Source organism: Ictalurus punctatus, chromosome 18 (genome assembly GCF_001660625.3).
Source record: "Ictalurus punctatus breed USDA103 chromosome 18, Coco_2.0, whole genome shotgun sequence".
Classification (NCBI taxonomy): Eukaryota; Metazoa; Chordata; class Actinopteri; order Siluriformes; family Ictaluridae; genus Ictalurus; species Ictalurus punctatus.
In genome coordinates, this window is record NC_030433.2 from 21449440 (window position 1) to 21466677 (window position 17238).

The 17238-nt window shown below is 40.5% G+C and overlaps 1 protein-coding gene across 1 annotated transcript in view; it reads right to left on the reverse strand.

The window, feature by feature from the left end:
• Positions 1-3472: 3472 nt before the first annotated feature.
• Positions 3473-17238, reverse strand: part of nectin3b (nectin cell adhesion molecule 3b) — a 74121-nt gene continuing 60355 nt past the window's right edge. Inside the window, exons 6-8 of the mRNA XM_047161616.2 lie at positions 16191-16335; positions 5378-5474; positions 3473-4116 (exon numbers count right to left, since the gene is read on the reverse strand). Coding sequence (XP_047017572.1) covers positions 3955-4116; positions 5378-5474; positions 16191-16335 — 404 coding nt within the window. The 3' untranslated portion in view covers positions 3473-3954. The remainder of the gene's footprint in view (positions 4117-5377; positions 5475-16190; positions 16336-17238) is intronic.

Consider the following 17238-nt stretch of genomic DNA (forward strand, 5'->3'; position numbering starts at 1 on the left):
ATACTGCTATAAAGTCTTTATAAAAGGATTCATAAAAAAAGAATCACTCTCATTAAACCTTTCACCAACAGACCTACACTTAGAAAGGACAGGATTTTCCTGTTTACATCCATCCATCCATCTTCTATACCGCTTATCATATCAGGGTCACAGGGAACCTGGAGACTATCCCAGGGAGCATCGGGCACAAAGCGGGGTACACCCTGGACAGGGTGCCAATCCATCACAGGGCACAATCACATACACATTCATACACTACGGACATGCCAATCAGCCTACCATGCATGTCTTTGGACTGGGGGAGGAAACCAGAGTACCCGGAGGAAACCCACACAGCACGGGGAGAACATGCAAACTCCACACTCACAGGTGGGAATCGAACCCCCGACCCTGGAGGTGTGAGGCAAACGTGCTAACCACTAAGAAGGGAATTATTTATAATTGCACTGGATGTCACTCAGATGAGGATGAGTCTGGATTCTCTCAAGCTTTCTTCCTCATATCGTCTCAGGGAGTTTTTTCCTTGCTATCTGGCTTGCTCATTAGGGATAAATTTCTGCATTTAGTAGCCTAATCTGAGTATCCAATTGCCCAATCACGAAAACGTGAATGTGTATAACTACATAATCTCCATACTCCCTACACTGGGAACCCATTAACAAGAGAAAGAACATAAAATTGATTAAATGTATAATGCCATTTTATAGTCTCAGATTACACATGCAATGATTCATTTTTGAGAAATAAATGAATGAGCAGTTGTATCACTGTACGTTGTAATAATCTAACGTTAGATTGCCAAATAAATAAACATGATAACATGACCATGTGTGTTGCAAATCATCCAGGTTGAAAACAAAACACCCTGCAGAAGCTTGTCCTTTACGTTATTTACAGTTGTCACCCAGTGAAACTAATCCCACCCATACCCAATGCAATGGAACATTCATGGCAAAAGTAAATGCATACATCTTAATAAAATAAAATAAAACCTCTTGATGGCGGAAAGTCTGAATAACTCAAAGCCCACGCCTTCTCAGAAAACATATGCTGACAATGTGAGCGGTTTCCATGGTGAAAACAGAAAATTCATATACACGTGTGCTTCCTACTCACATCCCAGCTAATCACCTGTACGTAATGCAGTATTGACCACTTGATTTTAAGTACAAGAGCAGATACAGACACAGAAACAAGTACTGCAATGCAAAATAACTCTGGAGTTCAAGCCTGTGTTGAGCTCTATCAGACCCACACCCCCTTGCACATTTGGAGCTCTGAGACAATTACATCAGCACTGGAAAGTCAGGGAGACAGGGTGACCCTGAGCAGAAGCAAAGAATGATGCCCACACTTTATCCTCCTCATTAGTCCAGTAAATCTCTTGTAGTGATCATCCCCTCATTGCACCCCAGTCCCTCTCACAGCTGTAAATCTGGTTGCTCCGGAGCAGCCCGACTAACAGCTTAACGCGACTGGAGCATGGCAAGTGTCCAATATGGCTGCCACCTTCTGGGTCCCCACTAAAACTCAGCTGTGGGAAAGTTGAGAAAATGTTACGAGAGAGACACCTTTAGAGACTGGGAAGGAAAATGGGAAGCTGACAGCCTGATATCATCCCACTTTTAATAAAATTAACCAGCCTCCAGGTAACTGCTGTAAAATCTTTGGGTTGTCTTTGCAGCTCACCATTAAGAGGCACCAGTCAATACAGTCTCCCAGCTGCATTAATCGGTGGTGACAAATTGCTTTTTACAAGCACTGAGAAGAATTTTCCTCTCTTTCCCATCATTTCTTATGATTCCATGACCTGCTCAGGATCACGAACATAAAACAGAAATCTCCCCAGGGTCTGAAATATCACTAGGTGGTTGAGGGTAATTTACTCTTTTGTTGACCAGGACAGACATTTCTGGCCTGCTGGTGAAGAAGAGTGAGTGGCTGAACATGTACTTTATCACATAATGTACCCTGAGGTAACATCCTCCAAAGATACTACCGCGAATATATTTATGCAACGTTCCAAACTGTGTCTGGAGTCTTGCAAAAATGAGAGCCGTGTTGGATCCAGAGAGGTTTCACTCATCCAAAATAAATACATGAACCCTCGTGTGAAAATATGGATGGTGGAATAAGCACCTCTGCTCCCTCTATTGAGTTTTAAGGTGGTAACGTTCAAATAAAATATAAAACCTGAGATGTGTCCAAATTGAAGACAGTGAGTCAGTATGGGAGCCTTACAAACCACCTTAGAATATATGGGTCCTGTCAATGCAATAACTGCACTCGTGTTGCAATATGGTTCCAGCTCGATTGGTATACACTGATGAGATGGATATACTAATGACTTAAACACAACTCAATGCTTAGTAAGAGATTTTGGGTGAGCTCAAACACTTTTATGGGCCCAAGACGGCCTATTTTGGATGTGCAGAGCTTGATATTTTATGGTGGTACTGACACATTTTTATATATCAGTTCTGAATGCATTCCAGAGAGGTGACTCATCAATGGCTAGTGAAACAAACAATGCTCTCATTGAGTGTTTGGGATATAGTAGCCTTTTCCCCAACTACATTTAGGCCAGAATAGCACTGAATGGTCCCCTGTGCCTGCCACCTCATTAAAATCCTGCTGTTTCACAACCAAGCTGCCCAGCAGATACACTGTTTATGCACCTTTAATAAATCTCACAAGTTCATCTCATCCAGATTGGAGTCTCTGCAGGACGTGACATTTGTAAATTCTCATGGCAATCCCATCCCTTCCCCCCATTTAAAAATGGCAGCATTCCAGAAAGAATTTTCTGTCATCAGATTGAGGAACACGACCGAGTCTAGACGACTATCGGCATCCATCATGCGTTAAATCTGGGTCCCTCTCTATTTGTTCCCAAACCTCCAGCTCATTAGAGCCGTATCTGAGCCATGCTAATCAGTCCTCAGACTTAACCATGCTCTGGGGATCTTTTCCACAGCATGGGAAAAATTCAAGCACATAAACAAAAGGTATACAATAACGGAGCCAAACACAAGTCATATTAAAGCTTATTGCTCCAATAACGTGTGTTCACACGGTTTATTTGTGTATTTGTGTGCTGTAATGTGATTGCTTTGGATATTGGATTTTTGCCATTCCAACATATAGTATAAAAAATAAAAGTAAAAAAAATAAAAACAGGTTAATAAGCCTCTCCGTTGATTTTCAAACCCAGTAAAGAAGTGAAGTCTAGTCTATGCTCACTTATGACTCACATATCTATTCTAAGTATTTACAGAATAATAAGAAAAAAAAAAGCAGACATGAAGAAATAATAAAACAAAAAACAACCAACATATCTCCCAAATATTTACATAGCAAACAGGACAATATGCGGATAAGATCAAACTTCTTGGTGTTGAAGCATCATCCTGAAAATTGACATCATTAAAGATTTTTAAAAAACAATTTTGTTATAGCAAATGATTTAAAAAAAAATTAGATCAGTGTTACTGTGAAAATAATGGAGTAATGGCATAATACTTCATATCAGTGAGTTGAGTTTTACTGGATCAAAACGTTGATTCAGATAAAAGATACGATTACTTCATGATGACCGTTATAATGACTGGAGAAATCATTATACATTGCATTTTCAGTTGAATTTTGGGGGAAACCACTTGAAGCATTCGTTGTGTTGAACTCTTTCAATTGCTTTTGTTTGATTTGTTCATTGCAAACAGCTGAATGTCTGTCGGCGTATTACAGAAACTGAAGGAACATACATTGTAGCTCTGTGGATTACAGTTTAACATGTAATAGTGTTACAGTGCACCAAACTTCAGAATGTCACCTGTGGTATCTGGATTTTCATTTTGTGTTACAGCAAGCATTGAAACATTCTGTACAGCGGTACCACAAGACTGCTTTGAGGTGGGGTAGACATTGTGGCTTTGTGAATTGTTGGCACTAGCATCAGACATAATGCTCTCTGTGGTTGATGTAAACACGGTCGTCCCCGTTCTGATGGCAGATCCACTCCTGATAGGACAGCGGGTGGTGGGTGGGGTTCTGGAGTTCATAGTGGGTCATCCTGCCTGGCATTCTGTCCACCTGGCACTTGTCCATCCTGTAAGGCTATACAGTAAGTAGCAGAGCATGAGCATGTTAGCATGATACAGCCTGAAGCTAAAATGGCTAGCATGGTCAATAACCTACTGCTTGACTTTGCTTTGTGGAAGGTTTTCCATTTTTGTACTGTGGGAACTTGAGCATTTGACTCTATTTAGTCTGTCAAGTAAGATCTAAACCACAACAAGAACTGTCTAAATGACTGTGCAGATTGAGAGAGAGGGGGGGAGGGGGGTGGGGGGGGGGCTGAATTTTACCACAAAAACCCAGTTTTTCCCCATTTCTTAAGAGGTCAACAATGATGTCATTCTGAGTCCCGCCCACTCAGTTTCACAAAGCTCACAAGACTGAGGTTAGTGAAAGTTCACACAGATAAAGTTGATGCAAATCAAGTGTAACTGCTACCAGAAGCAAATGCTCAGCTTTAACATCCTATGGCCTTTCCTCTTCAGTGAATAATCTTTTCCAGTGAGGGAAAATCAATTTTACTCACTGATTCACACCGAGTCACAATTTGTGATAGCATTTACATTAAGGGTAAAGGTTTAATAACATTAAGTGCATATTTTCTTTCACAAAATGATTAGAAAATGGCACTCAAAATTGTACTGTATATATTATAAGTTAACTTTGCCCTGCGATGGGTTGGCACCCCGTCCAGGGTCCACCGCCTTGTGCCCCGAGTTCCCTGGGATAGGCTCCAGGTTTCTCATGACCTCATGTAGGATAAGCGGTACAGAAAATGGATGGATGGATGTTATAAACTTTTTGGATGTTCAAGGTTGAGTCTGCCTTCCTGTGCGCCTCAATAATACTTTATTTAGACAAAGTCTTCTGATTCTTCACTGCGGTCACTTCTTTCTTATCACACTACGAAACAATCGTGAAAATAACATGAAGAAACATGAAAATTTAGAAGCGACATCTTACTGTCTTGGCATCTCTGTCAGAGCAGCTATAGCAGACAATGAATCGCTTCTATTCCGAATCTCCCACAGCTATAGAATATTCCACAAACATGTGTGCTGAAATGTGCGGTCTAATATAACTGGAAGATGAGAGATGGTGCATGTGCCAGAGGGGGAGAGAATGAGACAGATAAGAGAAAATGGAGTCCATAAAGGACAGTAATTGACGGTGGAAGACAGCTAAAAGGGACTGAGAATAGATCATAATTAGGGTGCAAAAAGTAATCACATTTGTCACAGTCATTTCGCTGTATAAGGAAACACCACTAAGCAGCCCAAGAGAAAGGGCTCTTACCCACCTGGGAGAAAGAGGCAACTGTGAGAGGGTCCTGGGGGACAGCAAGGGGTCTCCCGCTGTACGGAGGAGGTGGCCTGTGTGTCGGAGGCAGATCAATGCTGTAGAAGGAAATAAATAACATTTTGTGACCTTGCAAAAACAAAGAAGACGGCATGATATAGAGGTCAAGGAAATTCCTTATGTAGAAATAAGGGTGAGGTGAGCTTGCAGAATTCTTCTGCTATTATCACTAAGCAGGGCAAATATTTTCCTAAACTCGTGTTATGTTAGTTGATTAACCAGGGGTTAAAGAATGCACACGCCCTTTTTTAGTTCCCAGTGTAAAAGCGAAAAAGTTTCACTTCCCTATCAGCACTGGCCATCAGTCCAGATGAACAAGAAACAATTACACGTTAAGGTTGAAACTTCCTGTGAAAAAACAAAGTCGCTGCTGCAGAGATTTCACCTACTGGGGAAATCCTGGGGCAATACCTCCTAATCCATGTCTCGTTCTCACCCAAGCAGGATGGCAGACACAGGCCCGCGTTCACATTCACACGATATGACTCTGTGACAGATTTTTGAGCTACTAAACAAAACAACAGGGATTTATAGCACTGTGTGAGAAAGGAAAAGAGAAAGGTGTGTCCATTTTTTATTTGTATTTTTTTGGTGTGTGACCGGATAGCTTTTCTAGCTTTAGCAATCTCAATGCAATTCAACATCTGTTTATTAGATCGGTAATTACGCTCTGATGCAATTGAATAATTTCCACTGAGCAATTCTCAAATGTTAGGGCTATAAAATGCAACAATAGCTATGGGGTTTGAAATTAGATGTCACTAATTATGTGTCATTAATTAGTATAAAATTTATACTAATATATTAATTAAATAGAAATTACGTGTCACTGTTAGTACTAGCAAAAGTTATTTTATTACACACTTTAAAAAAAAACAAAAAAAAACCTGTTTATGTGGCGCATCCACCATACAAGTCCCTGTGAATGAGCTTTTACTACTGTATGTGAATGACAATGTATTGGAATGAAAACATTCATAAACCTGTGATCTTATAGCTGCACTACTGTCAGGGCTGCCATAATATAACATTAATCAATATCTTCTGACCAATCAGATTTGAGAACTGAACAGTGTTATAGTATAAAATATACTATAAAAAAAAAAGTGCTACAACACTTGGAACGTTTCTAGCACTAGTGCTACCTTGTCAGAAGGTTACTGTACGTGCCTGACGAAAGGCAGATCATTTTTCAGCCAAATTCTAGAAGGGTAGAAAGGTCAGTGCCAGACCTCAGAGAAACCCAAGTCGAATAAATAAATAACTTATTATTCCACATGATGGTCTGATTAACAGAACGGCATGTGCTTCATTGAGCTTTTTCAGTGCTTGACCTACAGTGTTAGTCTATTACTAGAATGAGAAATTAATAACTGACACATCTATAAACTTGTTTCATTTCTGTTTCACGTATTATTAAAGAGAACAGGTCTGATTGGGGGCACACGGTGGATTAGTGGTTAGCCTCACACCTCCAGGGTCGGGGGTTCGATTCCCACCGTGGCCCTGTGTGTGCGGAGTTTGCATGTTCTCCCCGTGCTGTGGGGGTTTCTTCCTGGTACTCCGGTTTCCTCCCCCAGTCCAAAGACATGCATGGTAGGCTGATTGTGTATGTGATTGTGCCCTGTGATGGATTGGCACCCTGTCCAGGGTGTACCCCGCCTTGTGCCCGATGCTCCCTGGGATAGGCTCCAGGTTTCCCGTGACCCTGAAAATGATAAGCGGTATAGAAGATGGATGGATGGATGGATGGTCTGATTGGTCCCATTAATATTTTCTCATTAGGATATAATCATTTTTTTAATGTTCATATTATTCTAAATGAATAAATAATGGCTTTGATAACTTTGAAACCCGATTGTTCACCATCAACAAGCTCTTAAAGTCCACCCGTATTCTGTCACAGGCATGACAGATTCATGAAATTGTTCACTAAGGAAATTGACTTCACTGGTTTACCCTTTCCTTGTCTCTGGTACACATGTCTATCCAGCGGCAAGGCAATATTTCCATGATGAGGACCACCACTTGCTCTCTTGATCCTATCCCTACATCACATTTAAAAATGCTTACCTGCTGGATTTGGTCCTTCTCAACTAAAAACTGGTCTAACTCCAGTCCCTAAATAACCTGGTGGTAACGTATCCAATTACCAGCTTAATTTCTAATTTTCTGTTCTTAGACAAAATTTTTTTACAATGCACAAAACTACCTTTCTGCCCCCTTCACCCCCTTGATTTTCTCCCTCATTTAGGAGGCCAATTGCCATCCGCATGGCCGCCATGAACTACACTTCCCAAAACCCACAGTCTTTGTCCCGTTCACCTGATTTCTAATCACACACATCTGAACACAATCATATCCATACAGTATATAAGGACTCCAGTTCCACTCTCACACTGTAAAGTAATGCTCAGTGTGTATTTACTTGAATTTACCAAGTCTTTATTTGATGGTATTGATGTTTGCTGACCATTGCCTGTTTTTGGATAACACTGTTTTGGATTTGTTTGCCAGCCCCTTGTAATAAAACCTTGAACTGCATTTGCATCCATCTTTGCCTCCATCTCATGACAGGAAGCATAATGATTAAAACAATCTCTTCTGTTTAATTTAAAATGATAAATGTAGTCTAACTTGCCACAGGTTTAAAAAATAAATAAATAAAAATAACATAAACAAAATAAAAAACCTTTTCCCAGTTGATTTATGGCTGGGATGTGGAGTTATTAGCATTTTATCAGCAATAAAGCTACATTCCCATCAAGTCTCGCTATTATTTTAACCATCTCCGCCCCACCAATGCAAATCTCACAAGTTACACCAGTGTTTCCGCCAGTTAATTCAAATCTTGCCTGACTTCGTGAAAAGACTTTGACATTGGAGCATTTGTAGTTAATACTGGGCCAGCTTGATCCGTCCAATAAAAATATGCCCTTTTTTGGTCCGTATTCTATGAGATGCATTTTCTTTTCTACATCTTCAAGCGACATGTTAAAAACTTTTACTCTGGTTAAATCTAGATGTCCTTTGAAATGATATATCTTTAAACGTCCTCCAACACACACATTCGAACACATACTGTCTTCCAAACACAATACAGCAAGTTCTCGCTCTGCTGCCAGTATTGAATGATCAGTTCAACATATCACGGTTCAGATTTCTTCATTTCCATCTGTCAGTACTCCTTTGAATTAGTTTGGGTGAACATTGCCATTCAGGCAGTTAATTGCCTCCTACTTCAACACATGTATACGTCTTGCCACCATGAAAGGGTTTTTTTTTTTTTAATACTTTTCTCTTTCACCCTTCCCACTTAATATTTAATGTGTCAGTCTCTTATCTCTCAACTACCTCTCTCAGCCTCTTCCCTTCCGTTCTGTCCTGACGTTAAGCGACATGAATGGAACCAAGCCCTGGAATACTTACGAGACGTGGTTTAAGATTTGAATAAGTGTGTGGGTTCAAGCATTGGTGGGTTAATCTCCACTAGGTTTCTGTTTATGATCTCCTAACTTTTTACACAATTCTACAGGGTCACTGCTGTCCAGACCTTGAATTCCTAGGATGCCTAAAGGACTCAGAGATGCCTCTTTTTGCCCTTTTAATTCTTTATTGTCATAAGGACTTACTCACTGAGTGACCTGGAGATAAGACCACGGTGTTGCAGGACAAATATGGAGTGTCAGATCTGTCTTCTACACGCCGCCATGCTAAAGAAGAGAGAAGAAAAGGACTATGATCTCCTTGACCTGTGATCTCTGGTTTCTTGATTATGTAAACTGGACTTCACTGCAGAACCATCCTCTTTACTCTTTGTTGTTCCAAATTCCGTGGACACTATATCTCAAGCCATTGCAACCAAGTATAACTGATTTGTAATGGACTATTAGCTCTGTGTAAGGTGTCCCCTGTCCTCTCTAAATAAAGCTTTACAACTGAAGAAGCTTCTTACAGATCGTTACACGAGTATGAATTCACATTAGAATTTCCCATGAAAAGTTACGAGGGCGATAAAGGCATTTAGGCCTTAAGGCAGTAGATATGATCCATTGTGCACATATGGGGGATGTTGGGAGTGTTTATAGACTGAGCAGGAAGAAGAGCAGACAGCCCTGAGTTCTCTCACCAGATCTGGCTGGATGTCCACCAAGACAGGACAAGGACCATGATTTTGGGTCTAACATCAAAGTGGGAGAGGAAGCACCTTCTTTCCATCTCGCCCTCCCTTACTACACACGTGCATATGCACACAGCTGAAGGTCAGTTTTCAGAATTTTCCTGCGCAAGACTGAAATCTTGCTGCTTTTCCATGTCATTTTTAATTCCAAAAAATCCTTAGCCCTAATGGTTCTACTCTGGAGCTGAGAAAATTAACGATAACGCAGCACACAAAGGTTTCGATTCTATCTTAGTGAGTCCTGTAGCTTTAGACCAAAGATTTACATTTACATTTATGACATTTGGTAGACACTCTTATCCAGAGCAACTTACATTTATCTCATTTAAACAACTGAGCAGTTGAGGGTTAAAGGGCTTGTTCAAGGGCCCAACAGCGGCAGCTTGGTGGTGCTGGGATTTGACCCTATGACCTTCCGACCAGAAGTCTAACATCTTAACCATGAGCTACCACTTCCCATGCAGATGATTGTGTTTTCCGTGGTTTTATGCTTCCTTACTATGTTGCGCCATACAACATTAGTCTTAACTCCAGAGAGCCGTGTGGATTTTTTTCCTCTCTGCCCAGGTGTGTTAGACGCCTGCTGTTGTTTATCTCCCTGCTGTCTGTAGCACAATGGCAGTAGAATCTATCAGGCTGGCGCCAGCTGTCCCAACACACTGATCTGCATGCGGCTTAAAGCCACAGCCAATCTAAGTCCAGACAGGCGGAGGCTGAACGAGGATCAGCAGCAAGGCAGAAGCGATAAGGCTGTCTCAGTCTGTTAAACACAGACAGCGCTATGGGGAACTTTCATCAAAAAAAAAAATGCTCTTAGAAAACTGTCATCTGAGGGAAGAGGTATTTCACATCTTTAGCTGATGTTTTAAAGATTCCAATCGGATGCCTGCTCAATTTCAGCTCGGAAGATTCATAGGGGGTTATTTGTAGAAATGTAGAAAATAGTGTTGCTGCATTTAATGCTACATGCATGCTCAGAATCGACACTCAACCCTCTTTAGGAATTTCAGGCATTGTTATTAATGAGTGGTACCAGCGTTGCTGTCTGACAGCTCTGGGGTCACCGGTTCGATCCTGATCCTGGTTACTCTCTGTGTGGAGTTTCTCTGTGTCCGTGTGGGTTCCCTCAGATTTGTCCGGTTTCCTCCCAAAAAACATGCAGATGGATTGGGTATGTAACAGTAAACTGCCCCAAGACGTGAAAGAGTGTGTAAATGCATCGTCTCCTGTGAGGTACTGGTGTCCCATCCATGAGTAGAGTGTCTTCCCCTCTCACACCCACTGTTCCCGGGATAGACTCTGGATCCACTGCCACCCTGATCAGAATAAACAGTCACTGACGATGGATGAATGACCTTGAATGATGAGTGGACTGTACCATGCCAGGCTACTCTGGGCCCTCATTCTCATGACAACAGCATCAATCGTCATCATGCTGGGGAATTTCACAAATGTCTACGTAACTATTTATAATCATATATTTGCATTGGAGCGCTAACATATTTTGCACAGGGTGATTTTCAGTGTTCCTGCTGGTCTGTCCAGCATGAACTGCACGGGCAATGAAATGGAATTGAAACTATGTCCAAATTAGGGGACGTTACATGCTCTTTAACATACTCATGGTCAAATAAAGGCATCGTAGTGGGAGAGCTTATGGATCACATACTCCAAAGATCAACCTTGTTTAGGGTTTTGAGTTGATATAATGTAAAAATAAAAAAGTAGTGTGGGTCATTATGTCCATAAATGGAAATAATAGTAGCTATGTTGGAAATGGTTCCCCCTGTTCCCTTCAAATGGCGTAGTGCGTTCAAGGTTTTTTAAGGACCCTAACTTATTATGTTACTTTGTATATATATATATATAAATTTTCTTAGCCAGATTCTGAGAAGATATACCCCTTTGACCCTTTCAATCAGCTTCCGTCCTCTCCGTAGTACTGAAACTGTCCTCGTAAGCGTCTCCGGTTCCCTTTCTATTCTTCTATTACTTGATCTTAGTTCCTTTTTTGATATTATCGGTCATGACCCTCTTGCCTCTCAGATATTGGTGTTCAGGGTGCTTCTCTTTCCTGGCTTACTTCAGATCTCACAGATATACAGTTGTACATACCTATGCAGGATTGTCGCCTGCTGTATCTCTGAAATTAGGTCTCCCTCAGGGATCAGTTCTTGGACCTCTACTATTCATTGTAAATACACTGCTTTTGGGTCAGTTTATTCATCGCCACGGTTTCAGTTACCACTGTTATGCTGATGACAATCAAATCCATACAGCTTGTAGATCTGCTCCCACTCTACAGACCGGTCCACTGTGCAAATGAAATAAAAGGATGGCTTAACTCCAACTTTTTCAAACTGAACATGAACAAAACTGAGATTATTATTTATTGGAACACCAACACTTACTAAAAATGTCCTTTATGACCTCACTTGTGACATTGATAGTACTCTCATTAAACCGTCCAGTACTGTAAAAAAAATTTGTAGGCATCATCTTTGATCTCTCCTTCACCTTTGAAGCTCATAAAGAAGCTCATAATTGAAGCTCGTTTCTAAAATTGGATTCTTTCACCTTCGTCGCATAGCTCGCCTCCGTCCCTTCATTAGCCTCATAGACGCTGACCCACTGGTTCATGCATTTATATCCTCATGTCTTGACTACTGCAATGCTCTCCTCATCGGTTTACCTGCTAATTCTATTGCTAGGTTGCAATATATTCAAAACTCTGCCGCTAGACTTCATACACGTACCAAGCGCTCAACCCACATTACTAATGTGTCATAAGTCATATTAATGAACGCTAATCATTTGCACTGCTTACTAGATGGCAAACATAACTAGCTTAACAAAATTTTAGTCTTTAAGTCTGTTTAGGATTTTGACTCATATATTCATAAATGTTTATAATCCTTACTGCTAATGCAAACTAACAAAAGCTCATGTTTTTGTGATTTCCAAGACGTCATATTCATAAATACTGATAGTCTTCACTGGTCACTTTAACCTAAATAGACAGAATTAGTTAAAAGCTGTAATATCCATAAATGTTTATAATCTTTACTGCTAATGCAAACTAACAAAAGCTCATTTTTTATTTTATTTCCAAGAGGTCATATTCATAAATGCTGATAGTCTTCATCGGTAACTCTGATCTAAATAGACTAAGAATTACTTAAAAGCTGTCAAATTCATAAATGTTTAGAATGCTTACAATTGCTAATGTAAGCTACCTGGCAAAAACAAGCTAACCTGACAGGATTCAGAAGAATTCCCATTCGAGTCTGACAGGCTTCTTGCTCAGGCTTCGGCCTGAGGAATATAAGACGTGTGAACTGAAGTTTGGATACTCTCACACAGTGACAGGATGGAGACTAGCTCTGCATGTCAGAGCCAAAGAAAACTGCCAGGCCCCCTTCAAAAATCCTAAAAGAGGCCGACCTTTCTTGACCCTAAAAAGTGCTGCAATAGCAGGAGTCAACTTCTGTATTTAAAGTGAATGTGAATTCAGGAGGCAGTTCTCTCTTTTTTTTTCTTTTCTTTTTTTCTTCATTTTTTTTCTTTTCTTTTTTTCTTCAGGTCAGATATAGCTTTCCTTACAGTTTCTGTATTGTATTAGAACAATGGTCAGTTGACCCCTTATAGGCTTGACTGGGTTTCTGGCCTTTAGAGGTTATTGACCAAAAGAAATCGTCTGTGTAGCTAATCGAGGATGGGGCCACAGAGAGGCACTGTAGCATGAAGGCGCTCATTTGGACAGGGCAACAGGTGAAGCGTAATGTATTTAATGATATCCTGACAGTCACCTGAGAAACTGTCCCGAATTCTGTATTCTGTCCCGAAATAATTACTCAGAACTTAGTGAACTTTGACCTGTAAGGAATGATGACGTTTTTTTTGTTTTTTTTTTCCTTGGTTAAATAACTACTGCACCTCGTCACAGTTGTACTTTCACTCAATTTTGAACTCAATTCATTCGTTCATTTAAACTGAAAGATGAAATACTTGCAGTTCATCCAGAAATGAAATGTACATCATTTAATTTATTCCCAAATATTGTTGACCAAGCAAGACGAGCTTTTCAAGATCTGGGGATGGGTGACCTAAAGTTTTAACATTGACTTTTACAGCATGTATCAGATGCCCAGATGTTCATCAGTGCTTTAAATCTGATGCGGGCAACTGAAGAAAACCAGTGGATGGAGCATGGGGTGTTGTGGGAGAACTTTGGGAGGTTGAACACATGTCATGCAGCTGCATTCTGGATCAGTTTCAGGGGTCAGATTGCACACAGGTGTAAACCAACCAGTAGCGAGTTGCAATAGTCCAGTCTCGAAATGACAATGGACTGAAAAAGCGCCAGGAAGGATTTGATAGCTGATTGTCCAGGACTACCTCAAGGTTGCGAGCAGTGAAAATCGATTAAATCTATTAAAGCGTTTTAAGGTGGAATTGTACATTAGAACTGATTTGGAATGTAGTGTTTGATTTTGTATTATGGTTTATTATGCTATTTAATGAAACGGTAAGTTGAAAAGTTTTAAGGTGATCATTTAGTGAAGGTGTCACGATTCCCCCTTGAAGCAGCGTGCTCTAAGCGCGAATGCGCGAGCACCTGCTTTTCCGCTGTTGACCGTAGTGACTTTGGGACACGTGTGTTTTGTTTATGTCTGTCATGTCTCCTCCCTGTTCCGTCATTGGCTGGGAATTCACGTGGGTCTGAATTGCTCTCAGCTGATAGCAGTTGAGACGCTGATCATGTCGGCATATATAGCGCGTGCCTCCCAGCACACAACGTAGTACGTAGCAAGTTTGTAGCAAGTTTGTAGCAAGTTTGTAGCAAGTTTGTAGCAAGTTTGTAGCAAGTTTGTAGCAAGTTTGTAGCAAGTTTGTAGCAAGTTTGTAGCAAGTTTGTAGCAAGTTTGTAGCGTATTCATAGTCACGGTTCATGTTAGAGTTAGTTCGCGTCATAGTCAATGTTTAAAGTTAGTTCGTGCTGGATTCTGGGCTTCCAGTCCCTCGTTCTAGTTCGTGTCTTGTTTTGGTTATCGACCTAGATTCCTGCCTAGCCCCGTGTATGCCTGTTTGCCAATCGCCTGACCTCTTGCATGTTTATGGATTACGTTTTGGATCACGTTTTGGATTTGTCTGCCTGCCTGTCTCTACAAATAAACAACTGTTATCCTGCACTTGCATCCGCCTTATCTCTGCTCCGTCACGATTTGTGACAGAAGGCTATTAGCTTTTCTGAGGCCCTGTACACAGGGCTAAAGTTTCCCTCCATTTTTATCCCTCCATTTTCAAAAATATCTGTATATGTGTACACAAAGCGTGGAAACTTAGCAAAATGAGCCCAGGCATGCGTTTACATTTCATCTCTGGCCAAACTATTTCTTTAATAGTGTTTATTTTTCAAATTTACTTCAGTTTTACCTTCAGTTTTCTAGTAGCTTGTTGCTGCGTTTAAATTCTTTTGTAAACTCACAATATGGAGTAACAGTCACCCCTAAACATACAGTTTATTTTGGGATTTTAGAAGTGCTCTGGATATTCTCTAGTATCCTTTTGCTATGTGACTACAACACCGTAAAGCTTATAAAACAGTGCACTAGGATTAGCCTGCTAGCTAACACTAGTTAACCTGATAGCATTTATGAGGATCTAGTCGTACTCTTACATGTTCATAATTTACTGCTAATCCTAGCTGGCAAACATACACTAACTTTACATGCTTTCAGAGAGTCATATTCATATGAATAATAATAATAATAATAAAACATAATTATTGCTATTGCTAACTAGCTGACAAACATTAATTTGACATTCACTATTATTGCTAGCGAACTGAATAACCACATAGCTAGTTGAACAGGATTTCTGCTAATATCTCATATTTACAAATGTTTTTATGATTTGCTAACACAGCAGCATTTTGAGAGGATTATTGCATGATATTCATAACATTTCATATTCCTTAATGCCAGTGCTAGCTAGCTGGCAAACAAGCTAATGAGACAAGATTTCTAAGAGGGTTTTAGTCACCATATTTGTTTTGTAAACCTATGAACAATTGATATGAAGTAACAGTCACCTCCTAGGCAAAACATTTCAGGGTGTGCACTTTATCTAAAGAGAAAGTCGCTGTACCTCTAGCAGTAATAGTGAGCTGTAATCTGTCAGTCTCGGTTCAAAGGACAGTCAGTAAATGGCTGAGAAAGCACAGCCTTTTCAATAATTCAGCAGGTAAGTGCCCATACAGCGCCACCTGCCCCATAATGCACATCTGAGTGCAGAAAGTCTGCTGACTCATGCTAACAGCCTCACACACACACACACACACACACAGAGTGATGCCAGTAATGATACAGTATTAACCAGACACAGCATTAAAGCAGGACCTGGTCCTCAGTTCGAGAAGACTGAAATTCTGAGCTCCGGCCTTTGCTTTTCTATGGTCCATCTTTCATCATCTCAGTTCTCTTAACATGATCTGTGCTTTATATACGGTATTGGAGATAACATTTCAGCTAAATGAACTGAAGATATGAATGATATGGAAAAATACACTTACACTTTGTCAGTATGTGTGTGTGAACGAGCCTTGCGGGCAGTAAGGAGGACAATGGTGAAGATGATGATGAGGAAGAGTGCCAGCACGGCTCCCATAACAGCTCCTGCTACAGCCATGGAAGAGGTCTTCTGCTTCTGAGACATTTCTATAAAGCAGTGAGACACAGTCACGCCACAGCAGATATATACAGTAATACAGCAGAGTGCTGTGCTTATAGACATTTCAGAGAGATAACAAAGACAAGGACACAAACAACACACACATAAAAAAAGTAAATGTAAAATGTAGAAGAGGGATCTCCAATACAGCAGAATAACTCTAAGGCAAAGAAGTTATCATTATCGTACCTCATTATCAAAATGCAAGCTTGTAAATAAACAGTGCACGTCAGAGGTGTGCATCGGGACTGCGATCCCTCATGACCCCCCCACAAAAAATGATCCTGGGCACGGTTTACTTTAATGCGGTGGGAGTGGTCAGTCAGATATGAAGTTCATGGGATAAAGGCCACGGTCATTAACAGCAGAGTATTTTTGGTGCTTTCACAGCGCTACATGAAAAAAAAAAAGTGATAGAAACCCTTACAGAAATTCAAATGGTTTTCACTACAAATGCCATTAAAAACCATCACCTAACCATTAAAACCATTACCGCTCCTTAATGGTATCCACTAGATATAACACGCCACCAATAGAAGGAAACAAAATTACCAGTAGAGACCCACAGGGGCAGTTACAGTTTCCATTAAAACCAATGCAATTCCCATCATAACCATTACAACCATTTCAAATTCTATAAGGGATTTTGATTGTTTTGGGTTTTGTGTTGTTTTTCGGCAACCTTCATTCATCATCAGTAACTTCTTTGTCCCGGTCAAGCAAGATCTTGACATGTCCATTGTTAAAAGCGCTATACAAATAAAATCGAATCGAATCGAAGATAATGGCGGTTTAAATGACTCATTTCTTAATATTTTGAGAAAGAACTAAGCAGTGTGAAGGTGAAAATAATACGTTTCTCAGAGAATTTTGCAGGCAGACACAAACCA